The sequence below is a fragment of the Megalops cyprinoides genome, chromosome 12, assembly GCF_013368585.1.
Source record: "Megalops cyprinoides isolate fMegCyp1 chromosome 12, fMegCyp1.pri, whole genome shotgun sequence".
NCBI classification, from domain to species: Eukaryota; Metazoa; Chordata; class Actinopteri; order Elopiformes; family Megalopidae; genus Megalops; species Megalops cyprinoides.
This window is the reverse complement of record NC_050594.1, coordinates 7,019,684-7,035,671: the sequence shown is the minus strand read 5'-3', so window position 1 is coordinate 7,035,671 and position 15,988 is coordinate 7,019,684. Positions and strand designations below refer to the sequence as shown.

The following is a 15,988-nucleotide window of genomic DNA, read 5'->3' as shown; positions in this document are numbered from 1 at the left end:
CTCTAAATTTCTTACATTGTAAAAAAAAAAAATTGAATCTTTGTTCATGGAATCTGTTTTGTTTTAGTTGATTTTTAATAGACGAGGGTAATGTTGGTTTGTTATTTTTGTTTTTTGTTTTTAAAAAAACTACTGCTGCCTTTGTAATAAAGATTTATAAATTGTAAATTGCGTCGTTATCTTGCGGCTAGATACGTGTGACTACCTGTTGTCTGAATCTTTCCATCAGAGCAATCATACAGGGTGGAGAGCCCATAATGGTTTCGGCTAGTTTTGGCGTATATTTACGTTAGCATAACCCTTTAACCAGGGACTGTCAAAGTCAAGAACATCAAAAATGAGATAGCAGGTGGTTTCAATTAATGTATTATGTGACGATAGGAAGATGAAAAATGAACTCAAAAGCTGAGGCAAGACACTGGTATTATTCATTTAATATTACAAGCGGAGATTTTCAGGGTTTGCAAACATACTAAAGCATTTGTACTGGAAAAAATTGAGCTCGTGTGGCTGCCCCTATGTGGAGTTCGAGGGTGGAAGAAGTCATTGAAAGGGTTAGCCAACAATACGCAGCAAGTCAGCGACTTCCGTTTATTACCTTAAAGTGGTTCTCGGAATTCACTCTTTTTTTGCGTAGGCGCCAAGTCTGAAGAGAGGCAACTAAAACTTTTAAATACAGTACACATCCGCCCAGACAATGTGAAACGTGAACGGGGACTCATTCTCTGCGCGTTACAGTCTCTCCGCACGCTTTCTGGGGATAGGAGGTAATTGCAGGACTGCGCGGCTCACTTGACTGCGTCTGGATACGGACGAATGGATGCGCTCTGACCGGGAGGTGGAAAAAAGGTAAGACTGGATAAAAGCGAAAATTGTCATGCACCTTACAGTTAGTTACATGATCTTCGGTAACAGTTTTAATTCGAATAAAACATGCTTGTTTGATTCATGTGGTTTTGTGCACTGGAAGCCTTTCAATCGATTTGTGTCTTGGGTATAGATGCATAGTCACAACTTTTAAGGATTTATTTTAACTGATACAAACTGCATTTACAAAAATCGATGTTTTCTCATGTAAAGGGGCTGGCACTTAAGTAATCCACGTACATTAATCTGTCATATTTAAACTAGAAATGCTTGGCCGAAAGCGATTGTCTTATTTGCTGTATTCTGATCCATTTGATGCGTGACTGTTTTTATCACGTGCAGTAGTCGTGCGCATTTTTCTTTTTATACTCTTTCGTTAATATGGCAGCAGTTAGTATTATGAGGGGTGAAGTTGGACACTGGTCTTGAAGCCGATGCTGGCTTTTGTTACACAGACCATTGTAAAGGTGGAAATCATGGCTTTTCCCGTATTGGTTCATCGAGTCTGAGCACCTTAAGTTGGGTCGACTTTTCAGGGACATCGTGCATTGCAGCTGAAGGAGTATGCAGAACCGACAGAGGTAGTTCTCGTGTTCATCAGAACATTTTCAGCGCCTCTCAAAAAAAGGCTTGTTCGGCAGGGTAGGCGACACCGGAGACACAGAATATGTTGTATATAGTTAAGTGATCATTATGATTTCAAAATATTGTGCTACGCTGTCTTTCTCTGCGTTCAGCCAGTCGGTAACTGGCTTCTCAGAGCTGTGGCCACGGGTCACTGCAGTCAAAACCGCCACGCGTTTTCTCTGGTGGCCGTAGAGCCGGAGGGCGCTTTCGCTCGCACGGGATGGAATCGTCACTGACCGCGTCTTCCACTAATTACCCCTGCTGATGGCTGACCTCCGAATAGCGCACTGTTACTGTGAGTCAGTCAAACCCAAGTTTAATGGGGTCGTGCGGCACAAGCCAGTGATGGATATAGCTACGCATGAAACTGGCATCCGTCGTTGTTGGTGGCAAGCGAACCTTCTTGTGTGCCGTATGAAGCACAGGTAATCCGTATCAGCACGTTCGATCATATAATTCGATCAGACCAGGTGGTTGGACATTCTCCAAACTAACTCATTTCAAAATTACAGCAGACTTTGCTAACGCGGACGAGAGCGGGGATTTTGAAACTGAGTCGTTACGACTTTCCTTGAATAATTATTCACCACATCACATACGTTGATGAAACCGGTCAGCTAAACCGGTCTGCTTGGTTGTTCTAGATATTCGCCTCAGAAATGGATACAATTATCTTTTCACTAAAATATCAAAACGCCGATCTTGTTGTCTGTACATTAATAAATAAAAGAAAATCCAATGATGGTAAAGTCTGCCAGATTGACAAGCCTGAAAGACCACAACAAGGCTTGCACACTTGACACAAATATCCTGGTTTAAGTAGTCGCGTTAATTTTTAACATGTATCCCAAGACATTTTGAATATCCCACCCTAATAATCACGTAATATATATAATTAGTGACGAAAATAAAGAAACATCTTAAGACACAGCTCTTCCACTCTCACCTGAGCACCTGAAACACACTACATCCTAAAGGAACTTCTCATATCGCAGACTGTCTCCTACTAAACTATATATATATATATATATATGTCATTACTATTTTTTTTAAATAATCTAATGGTTTAACACACTCTTTAGCTTTAGCTGTTAGTTAGTACCTTGCCTGGCCAGCCATTGAAACCTGGTCATGCAGTAAGGTTTTTTCACTTGTGTTGTACTGTACCTCACTTGTAAGTAGTTTTGGATAAAAGCATCTGCCAAATGAATAAATGTAAATGTAGTGACCACATTTAGGTGAACACTCACTATTGGAGGATACATTTGTCAAAGAATTGCAGTACTGTATACCAAATGAACAAGGTGAAAGTAATTTACAAATATGATTAATTTGTCAAAATGACAAACAATAATGGTTGTGCTCCTGTCTTTGGACAATTTTGCATTGCTCATATAACCGCCATTACCCATTACTGCTGAAGACTATTATTACTGGGTCTTTCCAAAGCAGTGTGGTCCACAGGAACAGACTGGCTTTAAATTAAAAATGCTCTCCTTTAGAATGTCCATCAATTTTTCATTAGCTGCACATCCGTGCAATTAAATGGTAATTTGTGTTGCTCTTCCACAACAGACAGATCTGTAGCCTACAACGTTACTGTCAACGTGCAATTGGGCATGCATTAGTACAGGTGTCTGCCTTTAATCTGCAGTTTATTGAGTTATGCTGAGACCATACAATGGCTTAATCAACAGGAAACTATAAGGATTACATAGAGCAGCTTCAGCCCCTTCAGTTGAAGCAGAAGCTTCTGCAGATGATATTACAAGATAGCGCTTGCTACCTCCGGTGTGGGTAATTGGGTGGGCAATTAAAAAAAAATTCTCACATACAGGAAAAGCAACATCAAACGCTATGTTGAGCCTTGCCCTTAGCTCCGGGTCCACATGTCAAAAATGTCAGTTGCTTTAACGTTTGACTTCTATGACTGACTCCACCAGAAAGCCAGCTGGGGTTTATGCATGTTGTATGATGGATAACCACAATTGGGAGAACATTACTTTCAGAATGAGTAGACTTATAAGTGGAATCTAATGTAGGTGTTGATGCAAATTTTGTCAGTGTCTGTTGGAAGTCCCAAACCTCACATTGCTCATGTGTGTGTGCTGGTTTTCTGTAGCAATCAAAGTTGCAATTATCCAAGAGAAATGAGCTGTTGACTGACCTGTAGTCTGAATTAGCAATTGACAGTGACCTGTGCAAGGTCTGTCCTCTAAGGCCAAATTACAACAGAAAAAAGGTTTTTGTTCCATGAAGAAACAATGTCTGATATTTATTTAAGGATTTGCTCATCCATCGTGTCAGCTCTCAGACAATTAATACAGTTCTTTTCTGTAATGTTCTCTATGGGATTGGCGCCAATAAGTAATTATTGTTTCCTGACTGACTGACTCATTGATTGATTGTTTGATAGACAGAAAAGAATTACCCTGCAGTCCTGACTGCTGACTGCTGACATTTGGTTGACTGAAACGGTACATCCTCTTACATAAAATGATGGGATCAGAGATAAATGGGCAATGCGCTAAAATTGTATTATGTTAAAATAACCTTAAAGCAGGAAAACTGTCGTGACACTTAGATGGGAGTTTTCAGTATAATAATAACTGATCAACAGATTTGCTGTACCAAGAAGTAGCATATCTAAGTTTTGAAGCCCTGGGCAGTGATATCTAAGGACAACCCCTCTCTCTCATCCTTTCTCTCTGATTTACGGTGCCCCAGCTTTCCTGTGCAATGTTATTTTCAAGGTTCATCACATCAGCCAGTCGACAATGTCGCTAATCACTTAGCTGCACCTCGGGGCCGATCAATACCGCGGCCTTCTTGCGAGCTGGGAAACCAAACCGCAAAGAGTTACTTGGACCGGCAACGTCAAGGATGATACATCTGGTGTACTCACAGGGAATCTCATAGCTCTGAAATACGGCCATAGAAAAAAATCCACTTCCTTGTTCAGTGCTGATGTAGTATTTGGTGTAATTGGCTGATTGAAGCTGGGGGCTGGGGAAACACGTGACCATCTCGCTCCTGAGGGTCTTGGGAAGCATGAGTGTGCCCGCCTCACACACGGCTCTCTGGACCGGGACTCTGGGTCAGGCCGGGGCGAGACGACCTCCCCTAACAGGGACAGCATGAGGACACTCACTGCTGGAGGATAATCGCGATAATTGGGTGGCAGTGGGGGTGGGGGAGTTGCAGGGGGGGTAGCTGTTTGTGTTATGAGGTCCTTAGTATCTCTTCCTCTTGTTTGGTATCATGGATTGAATATATTTGCTGGTGTTGTGTTGAATATTTGTGTCCTTAGATGCTATTGCCCAGGGATTCCAAAATTAGGTATGCTGCTTCTTGGTGCAGCAAATCTGTTGATCAGTTATTATTACCGAAAACTCTTCAGTGTGTCCACAATTTTTCTATCTTGTACCTTGTCTGGCCAACTATTGAAACTTGGTCATGCAGCACTTCTAATATTGTTGACTCCTTATATGGATTTTTGCATGTGTTTTACTTGTAAGTCACTTTGGATAAAAGCGTCTACCAGATTAATAAATGTGTTATTTTGTACTTTTCAAAGAAGTAAACCTTTTAAAAAATAACAAAAACTGCCTTTTATCAAAAAGTAAAATAACTTCAGTGATCAATGGGGGGTGGGGTGTTTAAACTTTTTGATGCTGTCAGTCAGGGAGAAAAGCAGTCTTCTGATTCGCTGCTCTCCAACAGCTAGTGTCTATGTTACACTGTGCCAATCCCATGATGCACTGCAGGGGAAACAATCGCAAGGTTTGGCCCTCCTCTCACAGAGGGACAACTTAGCAAATCATTAGCACCTGACAGAGGTATTACTGTTTTTATGAAACTTCAAATAATTTCAATTGATTTTTGAGAAAACATATAAATAGTTTTTGGTTTCACACTGGATTACAAACACTATGCATAGGGCTGCAGGTTTGTAGGAACATTTTGGAGGAATTGGTGCATGCCCTGCTTTTGTGCCTCGCTGGGTCAGTGCATGAAGGTGTCTCCATGCTGCCATCCGAATTTTCCGTGAGCAAATCTGATACCAAGGTGAAAAGGGGAGAAAAAAAAAATCATGTCTTCAGAATGCATTGGAAACATGCTCAATCCACCGGTGTGGCCTTGGGCAATGGTGACAGCTTTCAACACTTCATGAAACTGGTGTTATCAATTGTCAATAGACGGTACAACAAGGGCAAGTGGCATTTATAAAATCTGTAGTTTGCTGGAAGACCCACTTTGCATTTGGGTCCGTATGATATGCAGTATTTATACTATATTATATTATTATATCTGATTTTCTTGAGGCTCATAGCGATCCAAGTGAAATTCCAAACTTGCTTGAGTATTATGAACACATCAGCTGAATATATGCGCAGTATATGATTTCATGTACTGATTTATTCAATGGCTTATTTTTTGTTTTGCATTTGAGGCCACTACAAGAGAGATCACCAGTCACCACTTAAGGGGCATGACTGAAGGCCAATTGCTTTGTTTTTGTTTTTTTGGGTAAATTTGATTATTACACCCAGAGATATGGAGTGTGATCTTGTAAATCCACTATGTAGAGATTTTTTGTGTGAAAATGCTCTCACTCCCGTCTTGTAACGTGTTCAAGTTGTATCTGAGACCTGTGGTCTCACTTTGATGCATGATTCAAGCACGCTATCGAAATTTTTATTGTCTTTTATTGTCAGGTAGGGGGTGGAAAGATAAAAACAGGGACTGTTCATATTAATGTGTGACCTCATGTAACTCATTTAAGAGTGACACATTCATTTTTTATCCCTACTCTTTAGATCATTGCCAATTTGACCCACTTAAAGTACCGTCATTTTTAATGACACAGCTCCAGGTTTTTTTTCCTCACTTGACAAGGAATTTAAGATCAGCTTGCCAACCCTCAATCCAAAACACAATCATTTAGTTTCAAATTTTGATACAGATCCACAATCAGTTGCCAAGGGCAAAAAGTGTCAACACTGCTGGCATGGGAGAAGGTAAGGGAAGGATTGTAACAGTGCCATATAAGCAAAGACTCTTTATTTCTTTATATATTTATTGCTAAGTCATGCTGTCATGTTCTAATATCTGGTAGTTAGCCATTACTGCACTGCGCTAATGATATCTCACTGGAACAGTTAGCTGACTGCTATCTAATTTTATTCCTCACTGATGGCTAGATGACCGCACAACTAAATTATCCCTCTAGTTTAACTGTCTAGCAACCAATTAAAGCTACCTGAGAGCCCTCTGACTTTGGTTTCTAGACTATCAGTGCACTGCACGGCTGTATCAGGTGCAGAGTCGGGTATGTGGAATGTGAATTTGTTTGGTTAAATCCAACATGTTTGCTGCGCTGGAGATAACGGATGACTTGAACTGAGCCGAACGAGCTAATCTGATGCACCGAACTACATTCATGTTATCTGAAAGTAGTGCTTCCGCACTGAGGCAGCCAGCTCGGTGAAGGCAGATTAAGTCTTTTATTGAAAAAGGGGATGCTGAAATCCCCACATAGAGGAAACTCCAAAGCCACACTGCTTGTGTTCTGCTCCATGTGACTGTGCAATCGTGGTGCTTCTCGGTCACAGCCCCTTGCAGCCGACGCTAAATCTTGGGAACTGAAGGCTAGTTCAGCGTGCGAGTACAAATGAGCTTGTGCCTTTTTCTTATGAACTGTTGATTGCAGTAATGTAACTAGCTAACGTTCTATCAGTTACCTATTTTTGACATTTTTTAAACAATTATAACCATAACACATGAGGTTTCAGCAGACGAATGGAAAAAGTTACAGGTAGTATAACCACAGGATTTCGGTCATCAAGCAGCTGCATTTTTGCTCCAGGCAGAATTTGCCCATAAGTGCTGATCTAGGACCAGTTTTGCTATTTAGCTTCTAATGGTTAAGGTTAAATTTATAGTTGGGGAATCTGGTCCTTGCTCAGCACTTATGGACCACTTCTGTCTCAAGCTGTATTTTTTGACATATTCATGGTAGGTGATAACATCTCCACCTACTTCATGGAGTGTGGACCCCTTCCTGGTATTGATCCTTTTGTATCATTTTGTCTAAAATTTGAAACCATTATATTTTCTTATCCCAATTTGTTTGGTCAGTTAAATTGCTTGCTATGAGCACAGGTTAAGGCCTGCAGTCTGGTTTCAAACCCAGCAGTGTCTTCTGACAATGACCATGAGCCCATAGTGACAGGGCAAACTGATTTGCTGTGTTCAGGGATGCAGGTGAGTAGGTCACTCAGGGTTCCCTCATCAGTATGCACGTGTGTTGGAGGATTGCACCTAACTATGCCCTGTAGTTCTGCTCAAGTTTCTATGGTAAGACGAGCTTACTGTGCAAACTGTGATGCCAGACTGGATTAAAAAAGGAAACAAAAATTCCAAAAACAAGCAAAAAACCCCAGACCTATGTAAAGTACCTCAAGGAGTTTATGTGTGTGTAGTGGCATGGACATTCTAACCCCACCAATGTCTTCATGCAAGCAGCCCACTTACTTGGACGTAGCTTCAATGCACGTTATTTTTATGTTTGTTTGTTATGCTCTTGAGTATTGTTTAGTCGTAGTGAGGTAGTGTTGCGTAAATAGTCTGCATGGAGAGACAGAGAGCACTCACCCTACGCCCTGTAAATAAAGCCTCTGCAGACTTTACTGACATTTTCACATCTCACTGCCACTTTGTTTTACTTTCTATGCAGTAGATCAGATTTTTTCTATATTTTTAAATACCCTGCTACGTGTAGACTGCCGTGAGACAACAATTTATGATCTCTCAGAGTCCGTTAATCTGTCAGTGTGTCTCTGATTTAGATTTGTGTGTGATGTCATATACCTCCTCATCTTCAGCTTCTTCACCAGGCACATTATGTCATCACAATTGTCCCTTAAAACAATTCTAGAACCAGGAACACAGTATAGTTTCAGACTCTATTTGGCCCTGGTGATAGCTGAATACGAGTTTGCTACGATTCTTGTTGAAACTCTGCGCTCAGTCTGAAATTGTGCTGCCAAGCCTGACGAAGGGCCGGGCAAGACCGGCAGCCTAGAAGATGAGTTTCTGTCATGTCAGAGATTACAATCGGTGCTGGGCTTCACGGGTCAAGCTGGTGACAAGGACTGCCGCCAGCCAATGAAAAAATTACCATTCATTTGCAGAATGTTCCAGAAGCAATGAGCTAGGCAAAAACACACACCGGGCAGAAGCAGAGATTGAGGAACCTGTAGAGATGTGCCGAGAACGCGGGTGACTATTTGCTCTGTCCATACAGACTTGTTACCAGGACAAACAACCTAACTGCAGCAACTGCAAAGACATCCCTGACCACCTCGACACAGAAATGACAAATAGATTACTTTGCAAGGAAGTCAAATTCTGAACTTTCAATCCTCCAAGCAAACAAGCCAGAAAACTGCAAGTTTTTCATGCACAGTAATGTACAGTATCTGTATGTGGCAGTGGCATCCACACTACAATTCCCCAGTTCCAATACTCATGTGATTCGTCAGCCCTGACTCCAATGACTCTTCAGTAGCCAATCGGTGGTGTGACAGGCACATTCCTCGTTCTCTGGCGTGAGATTTTCAAGAGGGCATTACTCTTTCCTTGTTGCCTTGGTTACTACCTCAGAGTGTACCAAGAGGGAATTTTCTTGCAGAAGAGGAAATGAAGCCGATGTGAAAAAGGCAACAAGAGTCCAGCGATGAATAGTCGATATCCAGTTCAAAAATAGCAGCTGTGGTGGTCAGCAGTAGTGTTGGTGATAGGGTTAACATTAAGCATTTGACATTACTCGAAGTAAAGCAGCTCATGCCAGTGTAGTACATAATCATATTGCACTCAGGTCAAGTTTAATATTCTGCTATTGAAGTGATATGTGAGTGGATATACAGATAAGAAACTAGTAACGAAGATACTTTTTGCTTCTTTTCCTTAACCAATGCCCCATGTGCATCTAGTATAGTACAAAACAGTATTCCTTGATTCCTAGATAAAAATCTACAAAGCTGGATAAAGGTTTCTGAAATATTTTTAAATTCCCAGTATAAATTTATAGGGTTCCAAAATTGCTGAAATTTTGCTGCCTTTAGTTCAAACAAAATATGTTATTAAACTGGTTGCAGGAAAATGTCTGTGCTCTGTAATAATATGCACTGCAATTAATGTCAGATGTCAGATGTTATTCTATTAATCATGGTATATGCTTTAACTGTTTAGCACCCCCCCCCCCCCCCCCCCAAAAAAGGAAACCAAATTTTGTCAGTGTTATTACTACAAAAATAGTAGAAAGAAATTTCAACCATCAACCATCACTGTGCAAGAAGAATGCTAAAGTCTAAATGCTTATGAGAGCACTATTGAACTGTGCTACCTATATCAGCAGTATGATATATGACTCTATAGAATGACCTCATATTAAGCTCCTACAGTAACAAGGAATTCCTGTGCTGTGTGTTGCTACATAAACTACTAATGTTTCATTTTCAGACTGCGACCCCCCCAAGGAAGGTCATAAGGAGCCAACAAATAAAAATGCTTGCAGCTTGCTTTCAGACTTTCAGATCTTAAGCATGAAGCACAGGTGGCTGGATACCTGGTTGTAATAACCTGAATGTCTGTGGTAATGCTGCAGATTGAGAAAATGTAATTTGGCAGCCTTGTTATTTGAAGTGGCCTCAGCTGAATTTGCAGTGACATTCTACTGGCACCGTAAGCTGGAGCTGAGGCGATGAATTAAGCCAGAGGCTGTAATCAGAGAGTTCGCTCTCACACCGCTGTTCGAATAAACGGAGGAAGCATCTTCGGAAACGGACACACTTTATACTTCAGGAATGAATTGCTTTTTCCCCTCCATTGGCTGGAGACAAGACGTTACCTTCGCCATCCTTTTTCATCTCCTGGGACCGCAATGTAGCATGGTGGTTAAGGAGCAGGGCTTGTAACCAGAAGATTGGTGGTTTGATTCCTTGCTACAGCACTGCTGTTGTAGCCTTGGACAAAGATTGCCTCGGTAAATATCCAGCTGCACAAATGGATAAAATTGTAAGTCTGGATAAGGGCAGCTGTTAAATGATGATAATGTGATGTAATCTTCTGCAGAGTACTTCACTCTGTTGGCCAACTGGTTACGGAGGGCAGACTAACACAAAACTGCAGTTGGACTGAGAACAAAAGGTGCCTGCGTGCCCCGTGTGGATAATATCCAAAAGAACAGGCCACGTACGGATCCTTTTGGCATTTGCTTTAGAAAATGAGCACAAAATGCCAAAAATGTTTGAATCGCTTTCGATTTCAGCTCTTTCTTTCGCATGTCAGCTGGGGCCACCCCTCAGAAGAGTTATTATAATTGTTGTTGTTCATTTATAATTCATGTTTTTATCCAGAGCAGCTTACAAAGACATCAAGGCAAAATGGCATTAAATGTGTTGCAAGAGAGACAAGAATAGTGAGCTTAAACTGTAGGTTTAGGACAGTCCAAGTTAATATAGCTAAAGCACATGCAAGTGTACGCACACCACAGTAAATGTTTTAATGCACATACAGCACCTAATGCTTATACCAAAAAGCATAACAGCTTCAGACTATCACATACAAATGTGATATTTAATAGGAAATTACACCTCCCCCTCAAATGTCATAGTTGATAGCTATTTTTTGTGCTTGGGTTTTGCAAAGTTGTGGACCTGCAGACTGTAGTAAACTATCAACTATTGAAAAGAGTTGTTTTGATTACGGTGTTGTTAAAACCACATAAAAAGTAAGAAAAACCAGTATCAGAAGTTCTTACAGGTAAAGTGGTTTTGTTGATCCTTCATTTCAATGACAGATATTTTGTTTTCTTTTTCATTTGTGAAAACTGTACAGTGGTCTGTCTTCATATTTCTTTTTAATATCTTTTTTAAATTGATTTTTAAAAAGTTTAATTAGCTTAATTAGAAATAATAATGGTTTTAATTTAAAAGAAATTACTTCTTGTATGCTCAATAATAGCACATCCTATTTATATGTAGGAATATTTGACACGTAATTGTACAACATTCATGTGATTTCTAACAATACCCATTTTATTTCCTTTAGATCCCAGCAGAATGGAATTCGGAATTTGCACTGAGAATCGGCACATCGCCTCCCACTTCCTGGTTTGAAGGTGGGGCATGGGGAGGTGTGGCCATCTCCATGAAAGAGCCATGACCAACATGTCAGAGGTGCTGCGAATCGAATGCAACATAACACACGACATCCACCAGTACCTGTTCTCCGTCGTGTACATCCTGGCGCTCCTGATCGGCCTCCCGGCCAACGTGTACTCACTGTACCACGCCTGGCAGCAGCTGAGGGCGCGGAACGAGCTGGGCGTGTACCTGCTCAACCTGACCGTGTCCGACCTGCTCTACCTGGCCTCCCTGCCCCTGTGGCTGCAGTACATCTTCCAGGGCGACGACTGGAAGTATAAGGAGTGGCTCTGCCAGCTTTGCGGCTTCCTGCTCTACGAGAACATCTACATCAGCATCGGCTTCCTCTGCTGCATCTCCATCGACCGCTACCTGGCCGTGGTGCACCCCTTCCGCTTCTCGGGCTTCCGGACCATGCGGGCGGCGGCGGCGGCCAGCGCCTTCGTCTGGCTGAAGGAGGTGGCGGTGGGCGTGGTCTTCTTCCACCGCAAGGAGCTCAGCATGGACAAGACCAACCAGTCCATCTGCTTCGAGCACTACCCGATGGCACACTGGGAGCGGCCCATCAACTACTACCGCTTCTTCGTGGGCTTCCTGTTCCCGCTGGCCATCCTGTCGGTGTCGTACTTCCGCGTCCTGCGGGCCGTGAGGAAGAGCGCGGGCACCCACGGCGCCCAGAAGACCCGCATCAAGCACCTGGTGACCAGCACCATCGTCATCTTCCTGGTCTGCTTCTCGCCCTACCACCTCTTCCTGCTGGTGCGCACGGCACTGGAGAGAGAGTGCAGCTTCATCGAGAACATTTTCAACTACTACCACTTCTCCCTCTTGCTGACCAGCTTCAACTGCGTGGCCGACCCCGCCCTCTACTGCTTCGTGGGCGAGAGCGCCCAGCGCGAGATCAGCTGGGCCCGGGAGGCCTGCGCCCGCGTCCTCTGCTGCGGCTCCGCCCCATCCGACGAGGTCCCCTCGTCCAATGAGAACGGAGTCACGGGGATCATCCTGCCGCAGAAGTCCAATGAGGAGGCCTGGGGGCGGGGCAAGGAGAGGGAAGACTGTGTGGATCGACGGGACCTGAGCCAGGGGTGTTCCACCCTGGTCTCAAGGGCCACAGTCTTGTAGGCTGTTTCAGTTGATGATGATGAAGGATAAGAAAAGGGTTGAACTTTGCAATTGGATAAAAAAAAGAACAAATTTGTTTAATCAGGGGTCCAGGTGGAACAAAACCAGCCCCTGGAGGACAGCGGTTGAGGAGTCGAGGTTAACCCCAAACTGAATCTTGACAGAATCTTGACTTAAACAGGTGTCTTGGCTGCATCTGTCAACAAAATGTGTCAATAAGGTTCTCATTAAAGTTTACATGTGTTTCTATGCTATAATGTAACCGTCGTTCTCAGGGAAAATTATCTTCATAACAGTGATTAGCACAGTGAGGTCCTTGGAATATTTCTCTTTTTTTAATATTCACAAATCACTAAGGTAGAATCCAGTGCTGAAGTTGCACTTCCTATTCCTTCTCAACACACCTGCTTGAGTTTGGAATTGGACTAGCTTCCTGTTCGAGCTGACATCTCTGAATAGTATGTGCCAGTTTTCAGGCAAGTCTGTGCGAATCCAATCTTTGACGTAGTCTTCCACGCTACTCAATGAGTTCCTGTTGAGTCAAGGGTACTGATCTGTCTACACTCAGCTGAGTCTCGTATCGATTAGCAATGCGGATGCACACGGGCCCTGAGAGAATTCCAAGATGTAATTTAGTCTCACCGAAGACAGAGAATTAAGGTACAATTTCCTCCACATCCAAAGGAGAAATTATCGAAATGTCAGGGGTTGCAAAAGGGCATTCCATGTTCGGTTGATTTAACTCCCAACATTCCGGGCCCGAATGCCATCTAGTGTTTTTAAGTATTTATTTTTGTAAAACTGTCCTTAAATCCCTTTGACCAGGCGTCAATCCTGAAAGTCATACAGGCCACCCTGGGTCCAGCGGTGCCTCAGTCAGTTTTGACATGATGGGCCATTTGGGGAAAATGTTTTTTTTTTTTTTTTTTTAATACGTAAATGGCAAAGTAAAGGGGAAAAAAATATGGGCAGCATAAATATCCACAAGGGGTGTGAAAGGTCTGATCGGGGGGTCCCAAGCGGCCTATTCCACGGCCTGGGAAAACATAAGAACATGGGGAGGGCGGGGGTTAAAATGAGACGTCCTGGAAAAGCAATCTGAACGTAAGGAAAGGGGAAGCAGGCAAACTGCTTAGGAAAGTTTCAGGACTGGCTGGCTAAGAGGGTGAGGGGGGGACAGTGTTAGGAGGCGACCCCAGATTTTTTTTAGGCAAAGAAAAGCTCTGGATGCAGTTAAATGAATGAAGTGCCCCATGAGACCATGAAGACTGATGACTTTTTGCAATGAATGCTATGAGTTTCATTTGCTGGATGACAAACTCCTGTCTTCCCACATTCGGAGGTACTATGCTATAGGAGATAACATTCCATACTGTGTGTGTGTGTGTGTGTGTGTGTGTGTGTGTGTGTGTGAGAGAGAGAGAGAGAGAGAGAGAAGCGAGAGAGAGAGAGAGAGAGAGAGAGAAGCGAGAGAGAGAGAAAGAGAGAGAGAGAGAGAGGGAGAGAGAGAGAGAGAGAGAGAGAGAGAAGCGAGAGAGAGAGAGAGAGAGAGAGAGAGAGAGAGAGAGAGAGAGAGAGAGAGCACTCTTCCGTTGTGAGGAGATGCGTATCTGACATATGAACATTAAACACATTCAAACTGACCTCCAGCACTTGTACTTCTTTCCAGCTAAGTGAGGTGATTTTTTTTCAGCCGCCGGCCTCAGGTTAAAACCTAAACTAGGTTTCTGATCGCGCGACTGTCACGGCGTTAATCTGATCAATCGCAGCGGTCCATGCAGGGGTTAAGGGACACACAAAGGGGACAGCAGCTGTGTAAGTCTTTCCGTTGCGTCACGTGATTGGAACAGCGTGGGCCGCTTGTATCTGTCCGGTCCGACATGCGCGCCCGTGAAAGTGCAAGCGTGTTTGTGCCCGTCCGCACATCTAACGAGCTTTTGGCCGAAGTCCATATTGCGTTTAGCACAAAGCATATTTTTACAGGATTTAACCGTGTTATTTTTGTATTATCGGTCAGGAGATGGGTTTAAGCGGTGTCCGTTGTATGTTTTTTTTTTTTCATTCTAGGAAACTTGTGAGGAACATGTAACAATATTGATTCAGGCATTGATGAAAGATCTGAGAGTGATGAGAGAGATGAACCGACTGAGAGTGGCAGATATTGCTTCATCCTGGATTTTTTTTTTTTTTCTGCACATCAGCATACAGTTGCTAATTTATTACCCTGTTTCTATGACCCATGTTGGGCTCTTCTTTTCCTTGTACAGCTTTCTGTAAATATACTTTCTCAGGCGGACTATATTACAGATATACCCCCATTAAATGACATGCTAGTATTTTGGAGCAGAACAGAATGAGGTGGTCTGTTTTATTAATATGGATTAACCCGGTGTACTGACTCCTCAGTGAAGATAACGGAACCGAGGGGGGGGTGGGGGGGAGGAATCTGGGAACAGTGACATCCTGTACTGCTGAGGGTGGGAGGGGCTGACTCCAGGCCAAACTGTAATGCATTTTGATACACTACTATCTCTCCATATAAGGACTTCCTGGTCTCATGAAAAAACAAACAGTGTTCTTCTGAGACAAAAAGGAAAGATACTGAAAGGCATTTAAAATGCAGCGCAACATTTTAAAGTACTGTATGCGCATACACGTCTATGTATATGTGTGGGTATACACACACGTACACGCACACAAACTAGCAAAATTCCTTCAAAATTACTTAATATGCAGGGTAATAGAAATTTATATATTGCATTCCAAATTATATTCTGTTTCACCAAGCGTTTGTATTCTACAAATGTACTTCTGTAGCTCTCTTATGTAAAACTGATCCTGGGCATACACTACCTCGTTGATTAGAGGTTGATTTAACTGTCAGGACTGATCTGGGATTGACATCACTTGCCAATTGTGCTTTATGAAATATATGTGTGGTTTGTGTGCTTTTGAAAAGACATAATATGTATGTCCATTCATTTTTACCCTTTAAACCAATTAGCAGGACTGATTCATATTACATTTATTGGATTAAATTGAACTATTTGTTCACGCAATTGCTGTTGAGCCAGGAATCGTTAATTGAACAATCATTTGGCCTCAGGGCGGCTGCCTCTGCTTTTTTTTGTAGGTCTGGTATTAACACGATCAACACCTTT

At 42.6% G+C, this 15,988-nt stretch overlaps 1 protein-coding gene across 1 annotated transcript; it reads left to right on the top strand.

Moving 5' to 3' along the window:
• The first annotated feature begins 664 nt into the window (after positions 1–664).
• Positions 665–12,966, top strand: LOC118786575 (ovarian cancer G-protein coupled receptor 1). The gene is made up of 2 exons (XM_036541710.1): positions 665–849; positions 11,611–12,966. The coding sequence occupies exon 2, from the start codon at positions 11,688–11,690 to the stop codon at positions 12,825–12,827; it is 1,140 nt and encodes a 379-aa protein (XP_036397603.1). The 5' UTR covers positions 665–849; positions 11,611–11,687; the 3' UTR covers positions 12,828–12,966.
• The last annotated feature ends 3,022 nt before the right edge of the window (positions 12,967–15,988 follow it).

Bases quoted from the DNA above. Each gene is read 5' to 3' on its own strand.
- LOC118786575 (XM_036541710.1), top strand. From the start codon at position 11,688: ATGGGGAGGTGTGGCCATCTCCATGAAAGAGCCATGACCAACATGTCA.